This window comes from Elgaria multicarinata, chromosome 23 (assembly GCF_023053635.1).
Source record: "Elgaria multicarinata webbii isolate HBS135686 ecotype San Diego chromosome 23, rElgMul1.1.pri, whole genome shotgun sequence".
Classification (NCBI taxonomy): Eukaryota; Metazoa; Chordata; class Lepidosauria; order Squamata; family Anguidae; genus Elgaria; species Elgaria multicarinata.
This window is the reverse complement of record NC_086193.1, coordinates 8,246,386-8,269,703: the sequence shown is the minus strand read 5'-3', so window position 1 is coordinate 8,269,703 and position 23,318 is coordinate 8,246,386. Positions and strand designations below refer to the sequence as shown.

The following is a 23,318-nucleotide window of genomic DNA, read 5'->3' as shown; positions in this document are numbered from 1 at the left end:
GGTGTATACAGGCTTACATCCTCTGATACTGGAGGTAGCACGGAGGCTTCGGGACTAGTAGCCACTGATAGCCTTCTCCTCTAGGAATGCATCCTTTTAAAGTCATCCAAATTGGTGGCTATCACTACATCTTGTCGTAGCCAATTCCACATGCGCTGTATGAAAAAGTATTTCGCCAATCAGCTTCCCCGGGTTCTAGTATTATGGGAGAAGGAGAAAAATGTCTCCCTAGCCACATTCTCCACACCATGCATAATTTTGTACACCTCTATCATATCTCCTTCAGCATCCTTTTCTCCAAGCTAAACAATCCCAGCTGTTGTAACCTTCCTTCATAGAGATGTTCCAGCCACTTGATCATTTTAGCTGCCCTTTTTTTCAGCTCTACAATATATTTTGTGGTGGAAACTTGGGATATAAATTTAATAATAAATACATTAAGTAGGTCAGTTCACCACTACCCCAACCCCCACTTTCACTGTGATTATCCTTCCTGTTTTTATTTTTAAATGTCATGGCCAAAATCTCTCTATTAATGGGACGTGGTTATAAAACCTTTGAGAATAGGAAAAAACAACGCATGGCTTTCACTTGAGGCACTGCGCAAATGGCAAGAAAGGACTTGAATCAGCCATTCCTAAAGGTTGATGTGGATTTTTAAAAACACACGGAAGCAAAGCAAGTTAGAAATGTACAAAAAGGGAGCTGAAGGAACAATACAGCAGAAAGAATCACGAATATTTTACACTTCATAACATTCTGACTGGTCTTTTATCTGCTGCTTTTCTGTGTCTGTCTGTCGTTGTTTTAAAAAACTTCGCAATTCTCTCCAGATCAATTTTGATACAGGGTGGTATAAACATAAAGCAAACACTCCCTGTCCTGCCATCTTAATTTTGAACGTGAAAGTCACAGCGCTATCCTATGCATTTCTGTTCAAAGGAATTTGCGCCCAAGTTAGTGTATAAAGACTGGAGCGGGAAATCTGGTGTTGCTCAAGTTTCCCCTCAAAAATTGAAGGAAAAAAACCCAAACAAGCAACTCTCTTAGTTGTTTTGATATCAACAGCCACTCAATACAATACATTAGAAGACCTTGATAGTCAAATACTGACTTCCATTGCATGCAGTCTGACAAATACTACATACTGTTGCATGCTAACTAGGGTGGCCATATACAAAAGAGGACAGGGCTTCTGTAGCTGGAATATAAATTGGGTAGAATAGGGAATATCAGTAGGTGTAGCTTGCATAACACCAGCAATCATTTTCGCAGGCCCCTGCCCTCCACCCACCCCGGTTCCAGCATCTGCTGCTGTGGCTGCTTCCACCACAGTGCCTAATGGTAGGCCTGGATCCAACTACCAGATAACTGATGACAAAATCATTAAGTATTTGGTGGATACTTGGCAAACAGCTGGGGATGGGGAGAATATTCTGCATCAAGATTTACTAAGAAAAATGTTGTGTGTGAGAGAGACAGACAAAGTTCACCAACTTGAGTTTGAACCATGTCCTGATAAAGCGCCATGTTCCAAACCTACACAGTAGCTTTGGACAGGCAGGGGCTGCCCCATGCTTTTTTTTATGTCAAGGAAGCCCCCTCCCCCCACAGAACCGTGTGTAACACTGAAGTGTGTGCCACAGAGTTTGCGCATTAGGCAAAAGGGTTAGTGCTCCAAGCTAATGTATGTTCCTAGGAAGGATTCACACAATTCACCTCCCCCGATCCCCCACCCCATTAAAGGATTGAGGTGGAGTGCTGGTCAAGAGGGGTGGGGGTCCTGGAGCCCAGCTCAACCAGAAGACTCCCCAATCATCCATGTATCTCACCTCCGGCCAGTGAAAAACAAACCCACCATCTACCACTATCCATAGGCTGAGCTTCTGTAGGCATTTAGCCTGAATTGCCACTCTTTATTCATTCACTTTTAACGAGGCGTCAAGCCTCATCAAATTGTGGCCTTTATCCTGTGCTGCTTCGATTTCTTTTGAGAGCCAGCTTTTGGGGGCTGGGGGAAGACTGGAATGTCAGCACAAACTCCACAGGCGCCGTCCTGTTCTTCCGCCTTTTCGAAGAAGTGAGGGCTTGACATTGACAGCAACATTTGGGGCGATTGCGCCCAGCCGTCCCATCCCTTCCTTTCGGCATGCCTTTGTTTATTGCCATTGCAACTGGTGCCATTTTAAGCAGCGCGCTTGATTGTTGTAAGAATCCTAGAATTTTAGAGTTGGAAGGGAGCTAAGAGGTCATCTAGTCCAGCCCCTATGTTCAATGCAGGATGCAACTACTGCATCCAAGCTCTACTTAAATATTTATTTATTACATTTATATACCACCCCATAGCCGAAGCTCTCTGGGTGGTTTACAAAAGTTAAAAACAGTGAACACTAAAAAGAAATATACAAAATTGAAAACCATCAAAAGCATAAAATACAAACAAAAACAGACATCCATTTAAAAACAACTATTCTGGGGTCAGTTAAAAAACTCAGCATACGCTGTTAAATGCCTGGGAGAAAAGTCTTGACCTGGTGCCGAAAAGATAACAATGTTGGCGCCAGGCAAGCCTCGTCGGGGAGATCATTCCATAATTGGGGGGCCACCACTGAGAAGGCCCTCTCCCTTGTTGCCATCCTCTGAGCTTCCCTCGGAGTAGGCACTCGGAGGAGGACCTTAGATGTTGAGCGCAGTGTATGGGTAGGTTCATGTCAGGAGAGGCGTTCCGTCAGGTATTGTAATCCCAAGCCGTGTAAGGCTTTATAGGTCAAAACCAGCACCTTGTTCAGGGCTTGGAAACGTACAGGCAGCAGTCCGTGCCGCTGAACAGCTCTCATTGTTCGGACGTTTCTCCTAATGTGTAGCCAAAATCTGCTTCCGAGCATTTTCTACCTGTTTGTCCTCTGGAGCAACAAGGGACAAATCTCCAGATGTACGAAGACCCCTTAATCTTCTGTTCTTCATGTGAAGAGAACATGTTTTTTTTTAAAAAAATGATTTTAGAATGTGCACTATAAAGTTTCTTCATCTCCATTTTTTAAAAAAACCTCACTAAAACATTGGCATGATAGCATTTGAACAAAAAGAGTGTTTGGGGCCACGTTTTAAGAAATCAAGTGTGTGGCTTTCATTTCAACTGCTGAAATGGCGTACTTATGTACAGTGCACACTGACCCGGCCACACGGCTATATTTGGAGCACGAGCGTGCAGGGGAAATAGTGGGGCACACACAAAGTGCAACGTTCGAACCCCGGAGGGTCGGTCGCCCTTCCCACGGGCAGTTCACAGCAGAAGGGCAAGAAGGGAGTAGTGGTAAAAGCCCATTCGTGAGATGTTGATGATAACAACAACCAACAGGCATTAGCCCAGAGTTATTTATAGAATTCCCTCTGTTTTATTGAATTCTCCTAAATTTCATTGAAAAACAATCCACCATTGGAAATATATATATATATATATATATATATATATATATATATATATATATATATAAAAAAACCAGCCCTGACCTGGGACCACCGATTGTTGATAGTTCCTGGCTTTTGTGTAACCCCCCCCCCCCTTTCTAAAAAGGCTGACAGGTCTCTCCTAAGACTTAGTTACTATCAGGAAAGGTGCAGGTAATTTTGGTATTTTTAGCCCTACCCATCTTGTGTACGGGCAGAACGCAGCCCCTGAGAAGTCCCCAGGAACTGAACGCAGCCCTCGCTCTGAAATCGCCCTTCGCCTGCTGACGAAACATTCCTCCAAGGCCACAGACCTGGGGTTGGATCCAGGATCTCTCTTTGATCCAGCTTCAATCTGGGTCTAACCCTTGCTCTCCCGCCGCCCCCCATATTTACAACACGGTTCCCACAGAGCTCTATGCTGTAGAAGCTGGATTCACAGGATCCGTCCACATTTTCATTCAGGGCGAAGCAGCTCATGAATCGGGACTCGGTGCGCAAGGGCCTCCTCCATATTGGAGCGCTCACTGCACATGTGATAATGGGGCATGTAGTGGATGGGACAACATGCAGCAGCTATTCTGTCAACAGAATTGGGCAAACACCAGAGCTGGGCTCTGCAGTACCCCCCGCCACCCCCAAATTTTCTCAGGCACTTGACACGGGGGAAGACTGCTTGCCGGGGGAAGACTCCGACCTGCTCTTGTGCCTTTAAATGGCAGCTTGGTCTGCAGAAGTCAGCTTGTGAGCCGTTCCACCGCATGGAGAGATGAATACATCCCCAAACCAAGCTTCCGTTAAAGTCACAAGAGGAAGATGGGAGGGGGGGAGGGAGGGGGGAGGGGCTTAAGCACAAACCTGGGTGATATCGAGTCCCCAGGACTCACACAAGGAAAGGGATTGTTCGACAGGCGTTAAACACACACACGCTTTGTGGAAAATTCGGGTCTGTTACCGCGTCCTCCCTCCCCTGGATTGGCGGTGTGCATGTGTGTGCGTGTGCATGGAACCCGAAGTGCAAAATAGCACCCTGCAGTAATAAAGGGCATATTCGCCTCGAAGAAAATAGTAAAAAAAAAAAAGTGTGGGAGGGGAAATATCCCACTGATCTCCCTCTTCGTCAGACAAGTCCAGAAACGACATACAAACTCTTGCTCAGGGAGGCAGAGGAAGATGCTTCTGCATGAGTGGCGGAACAAAGTTTCTTCCCCTGCGGCCTCCCCCTCCCCCGGCCCCCAATAACGTTCAAGTCCCGGCCCGGTAGCTGTAATGATTGTGTTCCGGTTCGCTTAGTGGGAGAGGGACGCTCGCTTTGCGCCCAAGGTCCTTCTCGTCGTGGGACATCGGGGGCCGTTCCTTGAAGAAGTCGGAGACATAGTAGACCTGGAGACAGAGGGCAGGAAGGGAGAAGGTGACCCTGGGTGTGCTTGTCAGCCACGTGTGCACGGCTTGTTTCTCCAAGCGCCAGCCAGGCTATATATTTGTTATTGCTTCCCCAGGCAAGCCATGGGCTGAGCTATTGTGATGTCACAGAATGTTTGCCAACATTCTAACCAATGAGGAGGAAGCTCTCCATGAGAAATGCAGGAGGTTACTTCAGCTAGGGAAAAGGCATGCACGGGGGCCGGGGTGCTATTAGGGGGACGGACTTGCTGGCGATAGGGAAGGGCCTAGTAGAGGCCCAGGAGGCACCAGTCATTTGAGCTTGGCCGTGCCGAGTCTGACACGGACGCTGGACATCCACGGATCCTGCATGCTTTGCGCACAACCGCCCCCCCAGCCTTCTGCCCCCCCACACTTACGACAAGGATGGCGATAAGCCCTCCCTGGAGGAGGCCCACCAACACATCGCTCCAGTGGTGCTTGTAGTCCGACACCCGGCTGTAGCCCACGTAGATGGCGAAGGAGAGGAGGAAGAACTGAACCGTTGGGCGCACGAGCCGCGCCCATCTGCCCACCAGCCGGGCCTGGACATAGAGCTGGGATCAAAGCCAGGGCGGCGGGAGGAGGAAGAGAGAAGGGGAATTAGACCTTGGCATGGAACGGAGTTCGGCCCATCCAGCCAGGTATTAACCACTCTGGTTGCCAGGGTCTCAGAGCTTTCCCACATGAGGCATTTGTTGTGTGTGCATCACCCTACTCACAGTGGTTTAGGGGTTCTTTAAAAGACGTCACCACCCTGCAGTTTTGCTCCTGTTTGTAAATACCAATATCCACAAGTTTTTTTTAGAGCCGGGGAAATGTGGTATTATTTCTGCTTGTGAAAGGAGGCGTGGTTTCTTCTTGTGCATGTGCACAATGCCACTATATATCGCAGGGCCACCTAGAAGTTACATAGCAGGAAAGGAAACACTCCTTGTGTCATGCTCGGAGCTCAATTCTGCATCGAGACTGAACCTAGATGCAGCAGCTTAACAGCCTCGGGTAGGAAAAGCCCTCAGATAGAGGAAAGATGAAAAACATCTTTTCATTGCATCAGGAGCTGGAAAACCGTCCCGTTACTGCCAACGTTTTTAACCAGAGATGGCAGGGCCTGGACCCTCCCTGTGTGAGTTGTGAAACAGAACTATGGTCTTTCCCTTAAATATCAAGGAAAATTCCAGAAAGGAGCAGTTCTATGCATGTTTAGATGGGGGGAAAGTCCTACAACTCGCATCATTCCCAGCCAGTCCTACAACTCCCAGCATTCTCCAAATGGCACACTTACCGCTAGGAACATCATGCAGTACATTCCAAACGAGGAGTGTCCAGAATAGAAAGATAACCTAGAGGGGAGAGGGTGGGGGAGAAAGCGGAGATTTATTTCCTCTTGTGATCGAAGGGCGCCTGAGACGACCGTGACCCTGAAGTTCTGGTCCTGCCTGGGAGATAATTGCCTATGCCCACGTCAAGTGTCTTGAAGGTTCGAAGGGACAGATAGATACCAGCCTTCCTCAACCTGGAGCGCTCCAGATGTGTTGGACTGCACCTTCCAGAATGCCCCAGCAGCTGGCTGGGTCATTCTGGGAGTTGTAGTCCAACACATCTGGAGCGCCCCATGTTGAGGAAGGCTGGATTAGACAGAGGGACACAGCAGGACCAGGACATCGGAAGCTGCCTCATAATATAGCTCAGTGTTGGAGCTCCTACTTTGCATGAAGAAGGTCCTGGTGGTCCCACATAGACCTACCGTAAATCTATGGGGCGGTATATAAATGTAAATAATAATAATAATAAAAACAACAATAATAATGATGTCCAATTGGAGTCCACCAGGGGAAGAGCCTTCAGTGTGGTGGCCCCCATCCTGTGGAATTCCCTGGAGGTGAGGCAGGCGCTGACTTTGTATTACGTGTTCAGAGGAGGGCAACCAGGATGATCAGGGGTCTGGAAACAAAGCCCTATGAAGAGAGACTGAAAGAACTGGGCAGGTTTAGCCTGGAGAAGAGAAGATGGAGGGGAGACATGATAGCACTCTTCAAATACTTAAAAGGTTGTCACACAGAGGAGGGCCACGATCTCTTCTCGATCCTCATGGAGTGCAGGACATGGAATAACGGGCTCAAGTTAGAGCAGTACGACAATGGAACCAGTGGCCTAGGGAGGTGGTGGTCTCTCCCACACTAGAGGCCTTCAAGAGGCAGCTGGACAACCACCTGTCAGGGATGCTTTAGGGTGGATTCCTGCATTGAGCAGGGGGGTGGACTCGATGGCCTTGTAGGCCCCTTCCAACTCTGCTTTTCTATGATTCTATGATTCTACTTTCGGCACCTCCTGAAAACATTGCTCTTCCAGGAAGCCTTACCTTAATGACCAGCCATGGTTTTGTTTGCACTTTGTTTCTTTTTTAAAAAATGTATTTTAATGTGTTTTTATTCTTGTATTCTATTTGTCCACCGCTCCGAAATTTTTGAATGGGGAGCGGTATATAAATACTGCAGATAAATAAATAAATAAATAAGGTCCCTTACATCTCCTGGTACAGCTGGGAAGACTCCCTGGGAAGCCACTGCCAGTCATGCTGGCTGGGGCAGATGGGAGCTGAAGTCCAAAACACTTAGAGGGCACCTGGCTGGAGACAGTCGGTGTAGATCAGGAGTGGACAACTTGTGGCCTTCCAGATGTTGGGTCTATAACTCCCATCATTCCTCTCTGTTGGCTATGGTTGCTGGGAACTGTAGGTTGAAACATCTAGAGGGCTGCTCATCACCCACCCCTGGTGTAAATGGACCGGGGATCTGACATTGTGTATAGCAGCTTCCTATGTTCCTATTCCAGGTCAGACTATTTGTCCACCAAGCTCAAGATTTTCTGTGCTGACTGATACCGGCTCTCCAGGGTGGGGGTGGGGGTCACAGACGTGATGCTTCTTAACAGGACATGCCAGCCTTGAACCTGGGACTTTCCATTACTGAGCGGTGGCCCCTCCGCATCAAGCCAACATCTGAAGGCACTCAACTGAGAAGTGCCTGAAGTAGGGTGACCATATGAAAAGGAGGACAGGGCTCCTGTTTCTTCAACAGTTGTCTTGAAAAGGTCTCACCAAGCTGTGTTTTGTTTTTATGTCACTTTTTATCTAACCTTCGTATGTTTTGGTGTTGATTTTGCTGGTCTGCGACCGTAATAAATAACAATGAATGAATGAAAAGGGAACTTCAGCAGGTGTCATTTGTTTATATGGAGAACCTGGTGAAATTTCCTCTTCATCACACTTTTAAATCTGGTCATTCTAGTACAGCTCCTGAAGCTTTAACTGTGGTGACGAAGAGGGAATTTCACCAGGTTCTCCATATATACAAATGACACCTGCTGAAATTCCCTTTTCAGTACAACCGTTAAAGATACAGGAGCCCTGTCCTCCTTTTCATAGGGTCACCCTAGCCTGAAGCATCTTTGTAAGGCACTCAGGCTACCAGGCTTTTCGGTTGTGGCCCCATCAATTATGGAAACCACTTCTTGCTGCTCTGTACTTTACATCTTTGCCACAGGCCTTTAAAAAAAGCTTCCAAAACTTCTAACTTTCCTTTCCTGAGTAGGTGGTTAATACCCATGTTTCGTTCTCAGCAATCTCAAATGAGGCTTAATTTCCTCCATTTGAACAGATCTGCTTTTGTGTATTTATTTATATGTGCTGGGATCCAGACCCTTCATTTTTTCCAAGGAGGTCTCTCTGAAAAGTGGGCTAGTAATTTATTGAATACGTAAATATACAAATGTTAATTAATATTAATAAAAGTATTACTAATCATAATTTATTATTATTATCAACAATTATTATGATCGTGGTTTCTGTTACTGCTCCTCTGACTGGATTCGCACGATCACAGCAGCTCACTGTGGCTTATTTAAACCAGGACGAGTTGCATTACCCAAGAACACCATTCCAGATATTCCAGCTGAGACTGTGGCTTGTTGTATCAAAATCCTTGGGTTGTAGCAAGGGTTAAACAACCCTCGCAGGACCCACAGCCTCTTTTAGGGCTATTGTTTAACCCTTGGATAACCTACAGGCCCTGACTGCTGTGACATGAACATTCAAAATGGCTGCTCACCCGCACCACAACCTCTTTGATCGTGCAAACTGGCCCACTGTCTTTTTAACTGGTTTTAATTATTTTATTATGATTTTGGAATGTAATTGTGTTTGCATTGCACATCGCCCAGACAGCTATTGACTATAGGGAGAGTGATTTATTTTATTTATTTATTTATTTATTTATTACATTTCTATACCGCCCAATAGCCGAAGCTCTCTGGGCGGTTCACAAAAATTGATGAATTTTAGAAGAAAGGAATGAAAGGAAGTCATCATTTTATAAGATTTATTGATTTTAGACTTGCCAGGAACCTAACATCCTGTAATGCATCTAGCTGCTTCTGTACCTTCCCCATATATATTTCTTGTGCTATGGAATCGTAAGGTTAACGCCGGGCTATACATTTTATAACTGAATGAATGAATGCAAGCAGATTAGCCACCAGTAGCAAGACAATACCACGTCCCCAAACTCAACACACAATTCACTCATCCTGACCTGGACTCGGTGATGTCCTTGATGCTGCCTTGGCAAACATCCTCCAGCTGTATGTAACCTGAGCAGTTGACCTTTGACCAATCGGGGTCGCAGACCGCCAGGAAGTTGGGCCGCAGGCGCCCAATCATGTACTTGGCCAGGTCCGTCAGCGACTGGCTGATGGCGCTGCCAAAAAGGAACGTCCCGACGACCTTGTAGAGGGCAGCCAGGTACTTGTTAAACTCAGACCGAGTGTACAGGCGTTTGGTGTAGACAAGGAACGCCTCTCCGGCCGAAACCTTCAAATAAAAATCAAGTTGTAAAGTGGGAGACTGGTGGGCAGTCAGAATGAGGGAAGCCAGAAAGTCTTATCTGGATCATATTTTGGGGAAGGGCGGGACGGGGGTGTGTGTGTTTGTGTGTCTACAGTAGAACCGGAACAAATTTCAGGAAGAAAACGAGGACCTGAATACAAAATACTTGTCCCTAGAATCTACATTGTAGTCGGCCAAGGAGACACGGGTTCAAATCCCTACTCAGCCATGAAGCTCACTAGCCTAACCTACCTCATAGGGTTGTTGTTGAGGATTAAAATGGGCTAATTGTGAGTGTGTGTGTGTGTGTGTGTGAGAGAGAGAGAGAGAAGGAACCGTGGAGGTCCTTGGAGGGTGATCAGGGTAACAGTGTAACAGTCTTAAGCACGGAGCAATATATTAAAGGATCTTGGCTAATAACCCTTTTCCTTACAATGATAACGGTGCAGGGAATGGTCACCCCGGCCATCACTCCATGGGTAATGGTGTCCGGCTTGTACGGGTAGCGGATAGAGGTGTCGTCGCAGTAGAAGCCCCGCTTGTAGGGAGAGTTTACCAAGGTGAAGATGATGAAAGGCAGAGAGGCTGCAAGACAGAACAAAAAAAAGGGGGGGGTTATCCAGGGGGTTATCATCAGGGACCCCACAGACGGCTACCCCTAGATAGCCTCCCCAACCTGGTGCCCTCAGGATACTTTGGGCTGTGTCATTTCGTTTCCAAATCATTTCCAAATCAAATTGTGTTAACTTTGCTAAGGCACCATCGGGCCAGTGGCTCGTGCGAGGGACACCCCCCCCCCCCCGAGAGCAGGCAACCCTTTTCCATCTAAAAATAACAACATAAGACTTTCCTGGGTGTCAGAGTGACAGACTGAAGCTCGCCAACTCTTGTATCACAAGAGACGGGGCAGTCAATAGTGATGCCCCAAAGAGCTGTGTGCAGCCCTACAACTGCAGCTGGGACAAGAGGACTAAAAGGTTTAGGAAGGCTGTGGTTGGCCAGCAGAGGGCACTGAGCATGATGCTGCGACAGAAAGGCTGAACACCATTTTTGACGCATCGAATGAGGTATCGTAGGCAAGAAACACCAGCCTTGGAGCACCATGTTGCATTTTGAGAAGGACGAATTCAGCTGGGGAGGGGAGGCAAGCAAAAAGCAAGGCAATTAACCCATCAGATATGGCCAGGACTGTCCCAAGGATTTTTACTGCCTTTGGCTATTTAAGATTCCCCACCCCAAACACGATCTTGTTCTAAACCCAACATCCTAACAATGGCATGTGAATGAACAACAATGGACTAGAATACAATTTATCTTAAGTCAACGTTCAACTTGAGTAATTTAACCCTCATGGTACTGAGCTCCATACTTTAAGGATATTAGAGTTGGAAGGGATCTTGGAGTCCATCTAGTTCACCCCTGTCATGTCTAGCTCTGCTCCCCCTGTTTTGGGAGAAAGTGTTTCAGGTGATCAATCAGAATCAGACTCTGAAGTAGAGGAGTCGGCGTCAGACACAGGCCAGCCTGTACCAGTGGTGGAAGAAAGCTCTCATGGGCTCTTCACCAGCTGGGAGTGAACCCTCTCCAGAGCTTATCTCCTCAAGGGCAAATCCTACACACTCAGTGGGAATCAGAATCATAGAATAGCAGAGTTGGAAGGGGCCTACAAGGCCATCGAGTCCAACCCCCTGCTCAATGCAGGAATCCACCCTAAAGCATCCATGACAGATGGTTGTCCAGCTGCCTCTTGACGGCCTCTAGTGTGGGAGAGCCCACAACCTCCCTAGATAACTGATTCCATTGTCGTACTGCTCTAATAGTCAGGAAGTTTTTCCTGATGTCCAGCTGGAATCTGGCTTCTTTTAACTTGAGCCCGTTATTCCGTGTCCTGCACTCTGGGAGGATCGAGAAAGGATCCTGGCCCTCCTGTGTGGCAACCTTTTAAGTATTTGAAGAGTGCTATCGTGTCTCCCCTCAATCTTCTCTTCTACAGGCTAAACATACCCAGTGATCTTTCTTCTGGAGTGATCTTTCTTCTGGAGGAGAGCACCCCGACAGGCTGGCTGATGCTAGGGTGTGCCACAGGCTAAAACGCACAGAGCGGAAGGAAGGTGTGAGAAAGTCAGTCCGGCTCGCATTGCGCCTCCGAACCCACCTCTCTGAAGTAACAGGCTTTGGGAAAAAGCTTTCTGTTCTCCTTGATAGGACAACTGTCCCACTCAGTTGGCATATTTTTGCCTGGGGTGAAGTTTCCAAGATGTTAGATTCTCTTCAGGTGGGAAGAGATGTTTGTTGCTTAATAAAAGCTTTGTGGATTACCTAGCAGGCCTCATCATTTGTCTCTCATCAAAAGCAGGAGTTTCCTGAGAAACACGACAACCCCCTTCTACAGTAACTTCAGCATCTGACAGATGGCTGTCCAGCCTATGCTTAAATACCTCGAGGGATGAACTTATCTTGATTAATCTGCACTGTGGCTGGCTGGTTGAAGCACTCCCCCCAAAACCCCAGTGTAAGTGATGGGCCCTCCCAGTGATGGGGGGCCTTGGAAGTTGGCCAAGGATGTCAGATGTTGGCACTAGCCTTCAGTCCTGGACCCCCTCCTGAAGAGAGACTGAGGCCATAGCTAGACCTAAGGTTTATCCCAGGATCATCCCAGGTTTGTCCCTGCCTGAGCGCTGGATGCCCTGGGTGGCACTTAGATGAACAGGTTTGGCCCCAGGACAATCCTGGGATAAACTTTAGGTCTAGCTACAGGCTAAGTCCCCTTTCCCCACTGATAAGCATGCAATGAATAAATCCCTTGTTATTACAATGATACAAAAGAAGCTTCATTAGGCCTAGACACCAGGGTTCATTTAATGTGCAGTTGGGGGGGGGGGGGCGCGGGGCGGCAAAATGTGCAGTTGGAAATCAGATAATGTGCAGTTGGAAAAGAATATGTGCAGCTGAAAAAGAATAAGACACATGTTATCTGTATGTGTTTATGAAGAACTTAACCAAGGACAACGTCAGGGATGTCATGCAACACAAATTATATAAGGGTAGAATGTGCTCAGTTTTCATAAAGCAAATGCCCAAACCACTCAAAAAATCTTTTTCTTTTCGGCCAGAACCTCCTCTTCTTCGCCTTCATCTTTGGGCAGGTAATGCCTTGTCGCACCCTTGTAAATACCGTTAAAGTACTCCTGTTCTAGTGCTTTAGGCCTGTCTCGGACCGTATGTTCTTTCTTCTGCAGCCAATGCAAAACAGCTGGTGTGGGGTCCCAGCCAGCCAATGGTGACATATTATAATGACTATAAAGATATTCACAGATAGTCGGGCTTTTACTTTTGAGCACAAAACTTGCGCCTAAGAGCTTCTTGACATCAGCACTATGGGGTTTTGCAGCAAGTATGCAGGCGAGGATCGTAGTGACTTTCTTGTAATTTGGCGACCCTGCAAAGAATTTGACCTTGTCCCTCAAAGCCATTGATGTGCACCCTCTTAACGCACTCCATGTCCAATATTTCTTCATCACCCCCAGTTCTCTGAGATCCAAGCCTGCCCCCAATGTGTTGAATACCTTCTTGAGATCCACATCTGGTGAGAGGTCACAAAATGGTTTGGTGAGATTTATTAGGTCGTCGTCGATGCTGAACTTTTCTCCAAGGAAGTTACTGAGAGACTCTCGCACTTCAATGAAAATAGCCTCCGCGTCTCGGTTGTCAGTAAGAAACTGGTGGTGCGACTTATGGCTCCTTGGCCTCATCGTTATTAGGGTCAATCCTGTCAGTGGTTTTGTTCCAGTCTCATCCATTTCAGTGCTTTCATGTAGAGCCTCCACCCGTGCAGCAAGCAGAGGAATCTCTATGAGAGCATTGATTTTAGATCTGACTCCCTGTCATCCTCAGCAGGTCCAGGATGGTGGCAGCATCTGCTTGAAGGTGCTTCTGGTACCTGTTGAACACACAAAGGACGTCTGCCAGAAATGCCGTGAGTTTAAGGTTTTCCTCTGCGACGAGGTAAGTAAAGAATCCCTTGCTGCCATCCTCCTTCGATTGTTCAAAGTATGTAACAACAGATTGAACCCACGTTCAGAATGAATGTGGCTCACCTCAGTGACAGTGTCACACACCTTTTTCCATGCCAGGTTGGACCTGTGGACAGAACACCATAGAACCATAAAATAGTAGAGTTGGAAGGGGCCTATAAGGCCATCAAGTCCAACCCCCTGCTCAATGCAGAAATCCCACCAGATGAGTGGGATGCTATTGTCGATGCCTCGCATACATTCCTCAAACAGGTGCCACAATCCTGCTTCCTCCCTGGTGTTAACTGATGCTCCATCAGTCACAATGAAAGAGGCATTTTTGAAAATGTTCTGTGTGGCCGTGTCTCCAATCGCGCCCTTGCAACCCTCTTCAATTGCAGACACGAGGACCCGCGCATTGTCAGCTCTTGCACTCCCCAGAAGTATTACTTTTCTTCCCCAAATTTATATATGTATACATTTTATCTTTGCTTGTCCTGCCTACTGATCCATCATTCCGCAGTGACAGGGCTACTGTGTCCCTGCACAACTTTTTTCTGGGGACGCTCCTGGTCATTCTCTACAATGCACTGGAGGAAATCATGATGACCATTTGGACTCACATGCTGAACATCGTTCAGCAGCTTCGGAGAGTTGAGTGAGAAGGCCTGGCTGATAACAACACGTGCAGGAAAGGAGTGTCCATGCAAGGTGAGTTTTTTTGGCCTCTCCATACACACAAAGCATTAAACCTCCAATCTTGTCAGCCAACTTTTCTGTTGCTTTACTAATAGCTTTGCCCATATTGCTTGACAGGAGCGATACAGCTTCAGCATGGTAGTAAGCAGCCAAATGAGCATTTACAGTTTCTTTCCGATAAACTGTCCCCTTTTCTGTGACCATGGAAGGCATTTTTGAAGTATTCAGGAAGATCTTTACAGTGTTCTGGTTGCTGTAACATGGGATGTATCGGACGTAGCTGTAAGGGTAAGGTGAGGGTTAAACTGGACCTTGGGGCTGGCACGTCTTTTAATTTATGAATTTTATGGTTCCATAGGAAGGGAGATAAGAACAAGGCAGCTGTATGGGGGAGAAGACTGGAGCCAAGCTGATTGTAACTGTCCGCTTGTCCTTGAGTGATTAACCATCCGGGCGGAGGTGTGAAGACGCTCCACGCATCAAAGCTGAAGGGAGGGGGAAGGAGTGAAAAAGAATAGTATAAAGACATCCCTGTGAAGGGAACAGGGGGGTCTTCGGCTGAGATCGGTCCGGGGTGACGTATGAATTGTAGTTGTAGTTTTTAGCTTGCTTGCTCTGGGTTCTTACACTGTTATGCATGCTTTTATAGTTTTATTCTGCTAATCCCATGTATTCCTACCCTTTTCCTAATAAATGGTCTTAAACCTCATTTTGTGTGAGCCGTGAGTGTCTGTGCCTGGGGATCCGTGCTAAATCCAGTCAAGAAGCCAGCTGGTTGCTGGGCGCTCTTCCTTTACATGGTGGGCAGCGCTGGGATTCGACACGGATCCGGAGGGGCAAGATGCTGGTAGGAAAAAGGGGATAGAGACGAGGCATAGGTTTGAACCCAGTGCGAGCAAGGTCGAGTAGACAGCCAACAACGTTGCAGGACCAGGGAGCAGTAGCTTCTGGTGTGGAGTTGTTGGGGGTGACTTCTCAGGAAGGGGTGGAAGGGGATCCCATCCCAGCCACTATTGAATGGGTGGTGGAGGGGACGCCTAGCTCCGTGGAGAGGGCCCGGAGACGACATTCCGCACAGCTCTGGACGCCAAGCGAAGGGCAGGAGAGTGCGTGGTACGACGTTCGGCCTAAGATCTCATTCCCTCAGGGGATGATGGACGGAAATGGCCCAAGCGTACAGATCCCACAATCTCAAGGGGTCCCTCACCCTCAGGGGGCGCTGGATAGAAAGGGCCCAAGCGCGAAGGCAGAGGAGGAGAACAATGAGGGGAAGATGCAGCGAATGTATACGGAGTGCTTGGAGCTGATGACCCGCCACCTGAAGGTGGTTGAGATGGAGAGAGAGGGGACCCGGGGTCAATCTCCGGCGGGATCGTCAAGGAACCGATTTGACCGGCGGGCGTTCCCGGTGTACCAGGAGGGTGATGATGTGGGGGCTTTCTTGGTGCTCTTCGAGGATACCTGTGACGAGTTGGGGGTCCCGGCCACCCAGATGATGAGCCTGCTGCGTCCGCAAGTTTCCGGGACATTGAGAGAGATGATAGCCACCATCCCTCGGGAACTGTGGCACAATTATGGGCATTTCAAGTCAGTGGCAAAGGAGCAGTATGCCCTCACGGCAGAGCACTGTCGCCAAAAGTTTCGGCAGCTTACCAGGAACCCGAAGGAGACCTTCGCGGCGTTCACTACATGGATGCTGACGGCAATGGAGGCCTGGATGGAGGCAGAGGGAGTCCGCGACCTCAAGGCGGCCAAGGATCTGATGGCCAAGGAGCAACTCTATCGGCAGTTCCCTAAGAAGTATGATGCCTGGATGGGGGAGAAGAACCCCAAGACGCCGATGGAAGCAGCCAAGATGGCGGACCGCCTGCAGGTGTTCGAGCGGAAGGGCGCTGGGGGGACTCCTCGGGTGACGGAGAAAGGTCCAGAGCGGCGCCCCAGTGGAACGTCGGCGGAGAAGAAGGCAGCTTGGCCCAGGAAAGATCGCAGGGAAAAAGGAAGTGCTTCGTCAGCGGCAGCGGGGCCCCAAACGAGCGGGGGGTACTTGTACTGCAAGGAGCCCGGGCACTTGGAGAGGGAATGCTGGCGGCAAAGCAGGCGGGGGGGAGCGGTGGCCCAGCTCCGCAGCCGGTCGTGTGAGCGGCGGCGGCCCCACCAGCACCGGCCTCTCCGTTGTCGAATTGGAGCGACGACAGTGAGGGAGAAGTTGCTGACCTGGAGTGGGAGTACATGAGCACCGAGCCAGCCGGAGTAGCGAAGGCGGCGGCAGGTCCGGAGAAGCCAGGTTCCTCTTCAGCCGTCGCTATGCGGTTGGTGACCCCGGCGCAGCTCCAGTGGAGTCGGAAGAAATTCTGTGAGTGTGTGGTGGTCGATGGGAGACAGGTGCAGGCTCAAAGAGACACCAGCGCGGATTTGAGCAGCGTACATGTGGGCCTGCTCAAGCCGGGACAGAAACTTTCGGGCCGAACTGTGACAGTAACCCTGTACGGAGCACCTCCTTTCGAGGCTCTGCTGGCTCGAGTAAAGATTGAGTACCGGGGGGTGGAGGGGCGAACTGGTTATACTCACACATACCGAGGGGCCAGCTTTCCTACTGGGAAATGACTTATGTATTAAAGTCACACAACTTGCCGTGGTTACTCGGGGAAAAGCCGCCAAGCGGAGGGAGGACCCGGGGAGCGAAAAGGAGGATGCCCCTTTATCCGAGTCACCCGAAGCTGAAGGAGAGGGAGGAGGTCCTGCCCCAGAGGGCCTGGACACCCCCGAGTTCCGCCAAGAACTTCAGCAGGATCCCACCCTACAAGGGTGTCGGGAGGCGGCAGGGGGGCCGTCAGAGGGACGGGGAAAGATGGGCACGGCGGTGTTTGCCTGGGAAAAAGGGCTGCTGTACCGGCTGTTCTCGCCCAAAGGTGGGTGGGGATAGAGAGGAAACAACTGGTAGTACCCCAGTCGGCATGGGGAAGGGTACTAGAAGCGGCCCATGAGCTGCTGTGGGGAGGACACCTGGGTATCCACCGAACCCTGGAGCAGGTGAGCTGGGATTTTTACTGGCCGGGGGTAGCCCAGGAAGTACGGGGCTTCTGCTCCACGTGTGACACCTGCCAATGAGTAGGGTTTCCCCGGGATCACCCTAAGGCCCCACTTCGTCCTTCCCCCATCACAGAGGTGCCGTTTGAAAAAATGGGGGTGGATATCTTGGGACCGTTCAGCCCGGCCACTCGGTCGGGGAAGAAATACATTTTAACACTGGTAGATTACGCCACCCGGTTTGTGGAGGTGGTGCCCCTGGCTACGATCTCCGCTCCGCAGTTGGCAAAGGCGATGATGACAATTTTTACCCGCTTGGGGGTCCCCAAAGTACTGGTACATGATTTGGGAGGGGGGTTTATGTCCCAGCTGCTGAAGGAACTATGGAAGTTGGTGGGAGTGCAGCAGTGTACGTCCACGGCGTACCACCATGAGGGCAACGGGCTGGTAGAGCGGTTTAACCAAACCCTAGGGAGAATGCTGAAGGCGTACGCCACTAAACATGCAGCGGATTGGGACCAAGCCCTACCCTATCTCCTTTTTGCTGCCCGAGATGCTAAGAGCAATAGCTTGGGGTTTTCGGTGAACGAGCTGGTGTTCGGGAGGGAATTGAGAGGCCCACTAAAGTTGCTGAGGGAAGGGTGGGAAGGGCGGACCAATCTCACTCCTGTTTCAGTAGTAGTGTACATGCAAAAATTACAGAACTTGCTGAGGGAGGCAGGAGAGGCTGCTCAAGAGAACTTAGCCCAAGCCCAAGAAGCCCAGAAGGGGTGGTATGATAGGAAGGCACGGCAGCAGGTGTTCCAGGAGGGAGACAAGGTACTGGTTTTAAAACCACTGAAGCCGGAAAAGCTCGCAGTCAGATGGGAGGGGGCCCTGGTGGTGGAGAAAAAGCTAAACGAGGTTAATTATCTGTTAAAGGACCCCGCCACCCAACGCTGCTCCAAAGTGTATCATGTAAACATGATAAAGCCGTTTCAGGAGCAAGTCGTTCGGGTATGCCAGGTGGGAAAGGGGGACCCACTAGATGGAGAGGCAGGAATGGACGTCTTAGCTGGTTATCGGGGGAAGGAGGGGCTGGCTGACATTCAGATACCGGAGGAATTGGGCCAGACACAGCAAGAGCAGCTGAAGTGATGTCTAAGGGGGTTTGAGGAGCTGTTTTCAGGGTTGCCGGGGCGAACATCCCTGACAACATACTCCATTGACACAGGGAATCACCCACCGATCCAGTCCCCTCCCCGCCGACTGAACGGCAGGCAGTTAGAGATAGTGAACAAGGAGATCGAGGAGATGTTGGCAATGGGGGTTATTAGAAAGAGCCACAGCCCCTGGTCCTCCCTCCTCGTCCTCGTGGCGAAGAAAGATGGCTCGATCTGTTTCTGCGTGGACTTCAGGAGGCTAAACAGTGTTTCCACGGTGGAGGCTTATCCCATGCCACGTACGGATGATCTAATAGAAACACTAGGGAAAGCCAGATACATATCCACATTGGATTTAACCAAGGGATATTGGCAGGTGCCGCTACATGAGGACGCTGCCTTGAAGTCTGCCTTTTCCACCCCTAGGGGGCACTACCAGTTCACAGTGTTGCCATTTGGGCTCTCGAATGCTCCAGGAGGCTTTCAGAAACTAATGGACCGGGTTTTAGAGGGATTGGGGGCTTTTTCGTGTGTTTACCTGGACAATGTGGCGGTGTTTAGTGACACCTGGGAGCAGCACTTAGAACATCTAACTCAGGTGCTGGGGCGGCTACGGGAGGCCGGGCTAACCGTGAAGGCCTCCAAGTGCCAATTTGGAAAGGGGGAAGTAACGTATCTAGGACATCGGGTAGGGCAGGGAGCGTTAAAGCCCCTGGAGGCCAAAGTGGAGGCAGTCCAACAGTGGCCTGTCCCGCAAACGAAAAGGCAGGTCCAGTCCTTCTTGGGGCTAGCGGGCTACTATCACAGATTCGTTCCCAACTTTAGCCAGCTAGTGGCCCCTCTGACTGCTCTGTGTAGGAAGAGGCAGCCGGTGAGGGTACAGTGGACAGAAGTTTGCCAGTGGGCATTCAAAGGGTTAAAAGAAAAACTAAAGCGGGCTCCAATTCTCCGGGTGCCCGATTTCAATCGGCCGTTCGTGGTGCAAACGGACGCTTCCGAAGCAGGGTTGGGGGCGGTGCTGCTTCAGGAAGAAGAGGGAGGGCAGCTTCAGCCAGTCGCGTTCATTAGCAAGAAATTGCTGCCGCGAGAAAGGGCCTTGGCTACCATCGAAAAGGAATGTTTGGCCATTGTATGGGCAGTGGGGAAATTACGCCCGTACCTGTGGGGGAGGCCATTCCAAATACAAACCGACCATTCCCCGCTGTGCTGGCTATCCCGGGTGAAAAATACCAACCAAAAGTTGTTAAGATGGAGCTTGGCGTTGCAGGACTATGATTTTACCATTTCCCATATCAAGGGCAAAGAAAATGTCGTGGCGGATGGGTGGTCCCGAAGCTTTGGGCGAGAGGGAGAGGGGAGGTGTGAAAAACCCCTGCCCCTGTGTGGGCGCAAAAAAGAAAATAAACGGAAAAAGGGGTCAATGTGTAAACTGGGGAATGACAATGGGAGGTAGGATGGAAGTTTCTAGAAATTCCATCTTAAGGGGGGAGGTGTAAGGGTAAGGCGAGGGTTAAACTGGACCTTGGGGCTGGCATGTCTTTTAATTTATGAATTTTATGGTTCCATAGGAAGGGAGATAAGAACCAGGGGGAGAAGACTGGAGCCAAGCTGATTGTAACTGTCCGCTTGTCCTTGAGTGATTAACCATCCGGGCGGAGGTGTGAAGACGCTCCACGCATCAAAGCTGAAGGGAGGGGGAAGGAGTGAAAAAGAATAGTATAAAGATATCTCTGTGAAGGGAACAGGGGGGTCGTCGGCTGAGATCGGTCTGGGGTGACGTATGAATTGTAGTTGTAGTTTTTAGCTTGCTTGCTCTGGGTTCTTACACTGTTATGCATACTTTTATAGTTTTATTCTGCTAATCCCATGTATTCCTACCCTTTTCCTAATAAATGGTCTTAAACCTCATTTTGTGTGAGCCGTGAGTGTCTGTGCCTGGGGATCCGTGCTAAATCCAGTCAAGAAGCCAGCTGGTTGCTGGGCGCTCTTCCTTTACAGTAGTTCTTTTTCCCTTCAATGATTTTGACAATGATCCCATGTCTCCAATAGTGATGGCAGTAGTCTGTGGTTGGTCCACGGCGTTGCCACTGCTGTGAACCTCTACATCAGTGGTTCCCATACTTTTACAGGTAACCGCCCCCTTGGTTCCACACACTCATGCCCAGTGCCCCCTACCCTACACTATAAAAATCATTATTCAGAATAGCAGTTTTCAATGATCCACTAAGGAAGAGAATAACAATAAAATTCAAAACAGTAACAATTAATTGAATATTTATTCAAAATCCAATTACTTTTTTTAGTTTATTCAATTAAACATAATTGATAAACTTGATCCATCAATTATCCGGAGCTGTGCTGCCAACAAGACTCTCCTCAATCCACACATGTATTAATACCGTTTAAGAAGAGTCCTTTTAACGGTGAATTGAAATGTTTCAAAAGCACCAAAATGCTAATGAAGAGACATACCCTGTTTGGTGTGCTCTGCCACACCGGCTGCAAACAGAGGCTTTCGCTCTCTTTTCCCTCCCTCCCTTGGCAAGCCTGGGGCAGGTGCTTCCCATTTAAAGGGGCTGCGCTCCTCTGGATTCTGCTGGTCTGGGCGCCTGGGCTGAGTGAGAATAAAAAAGGGGCCGTGTTGTACGTGGCCCCTTTAAATGGGAAGCACCCACCACAGGCTTGCCGAGGGAGGGAGGGAAAAGAGAGTGAATGCCTGTTTTACAGCTGGCGTGGTGGGGCACACCAAGCAGGGTATGTCTCTTCATTAGCATTTCGGTGCTTTTGAAACATTTAAATTCACCGTTAAAAGGACTCTTCTTAAATGGTATTAATACATGTGTGGATTCTTCCCCTATATGGCTTGGGACCAAACTACCTTCTCCCATAAAATTGTCCCTGAGTTTTAAGACCTTCTGGAGAGGCGCTTCTCAGAAAAGACCACCTCGAATGCTGCCCCTTTGCCTCTTAGCGCCTCCTGCCGCCCCCTTGCCTCTTAATGCCCCCCTATGCAATCCCACCGCCCCCAAGGGGGTGGTACTGCCCACTTTGCGAACCTCTGCATTGTCCTGGTTGCTGCAATGTCCCCTTCTCCCAGAGCAAATGGAACTATGGATGCCATCGTCTTGAAGCTCAACATGTGCTGCAGAACTGCCCTTGGTATCTTGTCCATCTCTAGTGACAGGTTTTACATGATGTAACTTGACAATGACCCATCCTGTGAGGCACTGCTGTCCCTTCCTTTCAGCCATTACTGAACGTGAACACACACACCCCAAAAGCATAAAGAGAATTATAAAGTCTGGGTGCCAAAACGACCAAAAAGGCAAAAGAAACAATCACAGAATGCAATTATGGCCTTGCACTTCTGCCACCAGATTTTGTTCCACCACTTTGTTGGCTCCAGTGGGGGAACTTTAAAATTGTTTTGGAAACCTGGAACATCGTCCTTTAGCAACATTCTCTTTGAACTGGGGGTTATATGTCTGCAACGTGCTCTAAAGTCTGACCTTTTCCTTAAACCAGGCTTGTATTGGGATAAGCAAACAAAAAATTAACAGCTAAACGCATCTTATTTTGTGTCCTTACACAAAAGCTTCCAGGATTCTCACTTTACCTACATCAGAGTCCTCCTCAACTGAACCACTCTTAAATTGCCTCTTTGCTGCAGGAGGTCAGAGGAAATGGAGACTCGTCAACCTTTTTCGGTCTCCCTCGTCCTGTCTGCTCAGGAACTGACTCAAAAGCCATTCTCACAGCATTGGTTCAGCGGTTTCTCATTGGATTCTTCCTCTGTGGTGTACTTTTTGTAACATGGTGGTTTTCAAATCAGCAATGGTATACCCTGGAATGTTGAAGTGTTCACTCACAGGCCTCTGGGTTCTGCTTTGTCTTATGACTGATTTGTGTCCATTTATTCTTCTTGTGCAGAGGTTGACCTGTTTGTCCTATGTAAAGTGCAGAGGGGCATTACTGGCAAATGATGGCATATACTACGTTGGAGGATGCAGGTGAAAGAGCCCTTGATGGTGTGACTGATGTTGTTGGGTCCTGTGACAGAGTTGCCTGAATAGACGTGGGGGCAGAGTTGGCACTTGGGTCTATTGCAGGGTCTGGTCCCTCTGTCTGTGTCTCTGTCCTGTGTACTAGGGTGACCGTATGTCTGGTTTCCCTCGGACAAGTCCGGAAATGGGGGGTAATGTTGCTGGTTAACATCTACTTCAGGTTGGGAGGTTGTCTGTAGGGCAGGACTGCTCTGCCTCCCAAGGCTTGTGACAGTGGTGTGTTTCTCTTGGTCTGTCATCCTTCCTGGGTACCCGTACGGCCCTGTCAATCTGTCTTTAAATTTAAGGCACTACTAGTGTTGGTGATCATCTGTCCAATTGTGAAAGAGAAATAACGTGTTTGGCTTCGGTGGTCATAGAATCATAGAATAGCAGAGTTGGAAGGGGCCTACAAGGCCATCGAGTCCAACCCCCTGCTCAATGCAGGAATCCACCCTAAAGCATCCCTGACAGGTGGTTGTCCAGCTGCCTCTTGAAGGCCTCTAGTGTGGGAGAGCCCACAACCTCCCTAGGTCACGGGTTCCATTGTCGTACTGCTCTAACAGTCAGGAAGTTTTTCCTGATGTCCAGCTGGAATCTGGCTTCCTTTAACTTGAGCCCGTTATTCCGTGTCCTGCAC

The 23,318-nt window shown here is 49.1% G+C and overlaps 1 protein-coding gene across 1 annotated transcript in view; it reads right to left on the bottom strand.

Annotated features, from left to right (window-relative positions):
* Positions 1–3,838: 3,838 nt before the first annotated feature.
* PLPP2 (phospholipid phosphatase 2) overlaps positions 3,839–23,318 on the bottom strand; it is a 36,712-nt gene continuing 17,232 nt past the window's right edge. The window contains exons 2-6 of the mRNA XM_063146866.1: positions 10,188–10,339; positions 9,462–9,739; positions 6,155–6,212; positions 5,250–5,426; positions 3,839–4,830 (exon numbers count right to left, since the gene is read on the bottom strand). Of these exons, the coding sequence (XP_063002936.1) occupies positions 4,693–4,830; positions 5,250–5,426; positions 6,155–6,212; positions 9,462–9,739; positions 10,188–10,339 (803 nt within the window). The 3' untranslated portion in view covers positions 3,839–4,692. The remainder of the gene's footprint in view (positions 4,831–5,249; positions 5,427–6,154; positions 6,213–9,461; positions 9,740–10,187; positions 10,340–23,318) is intronic.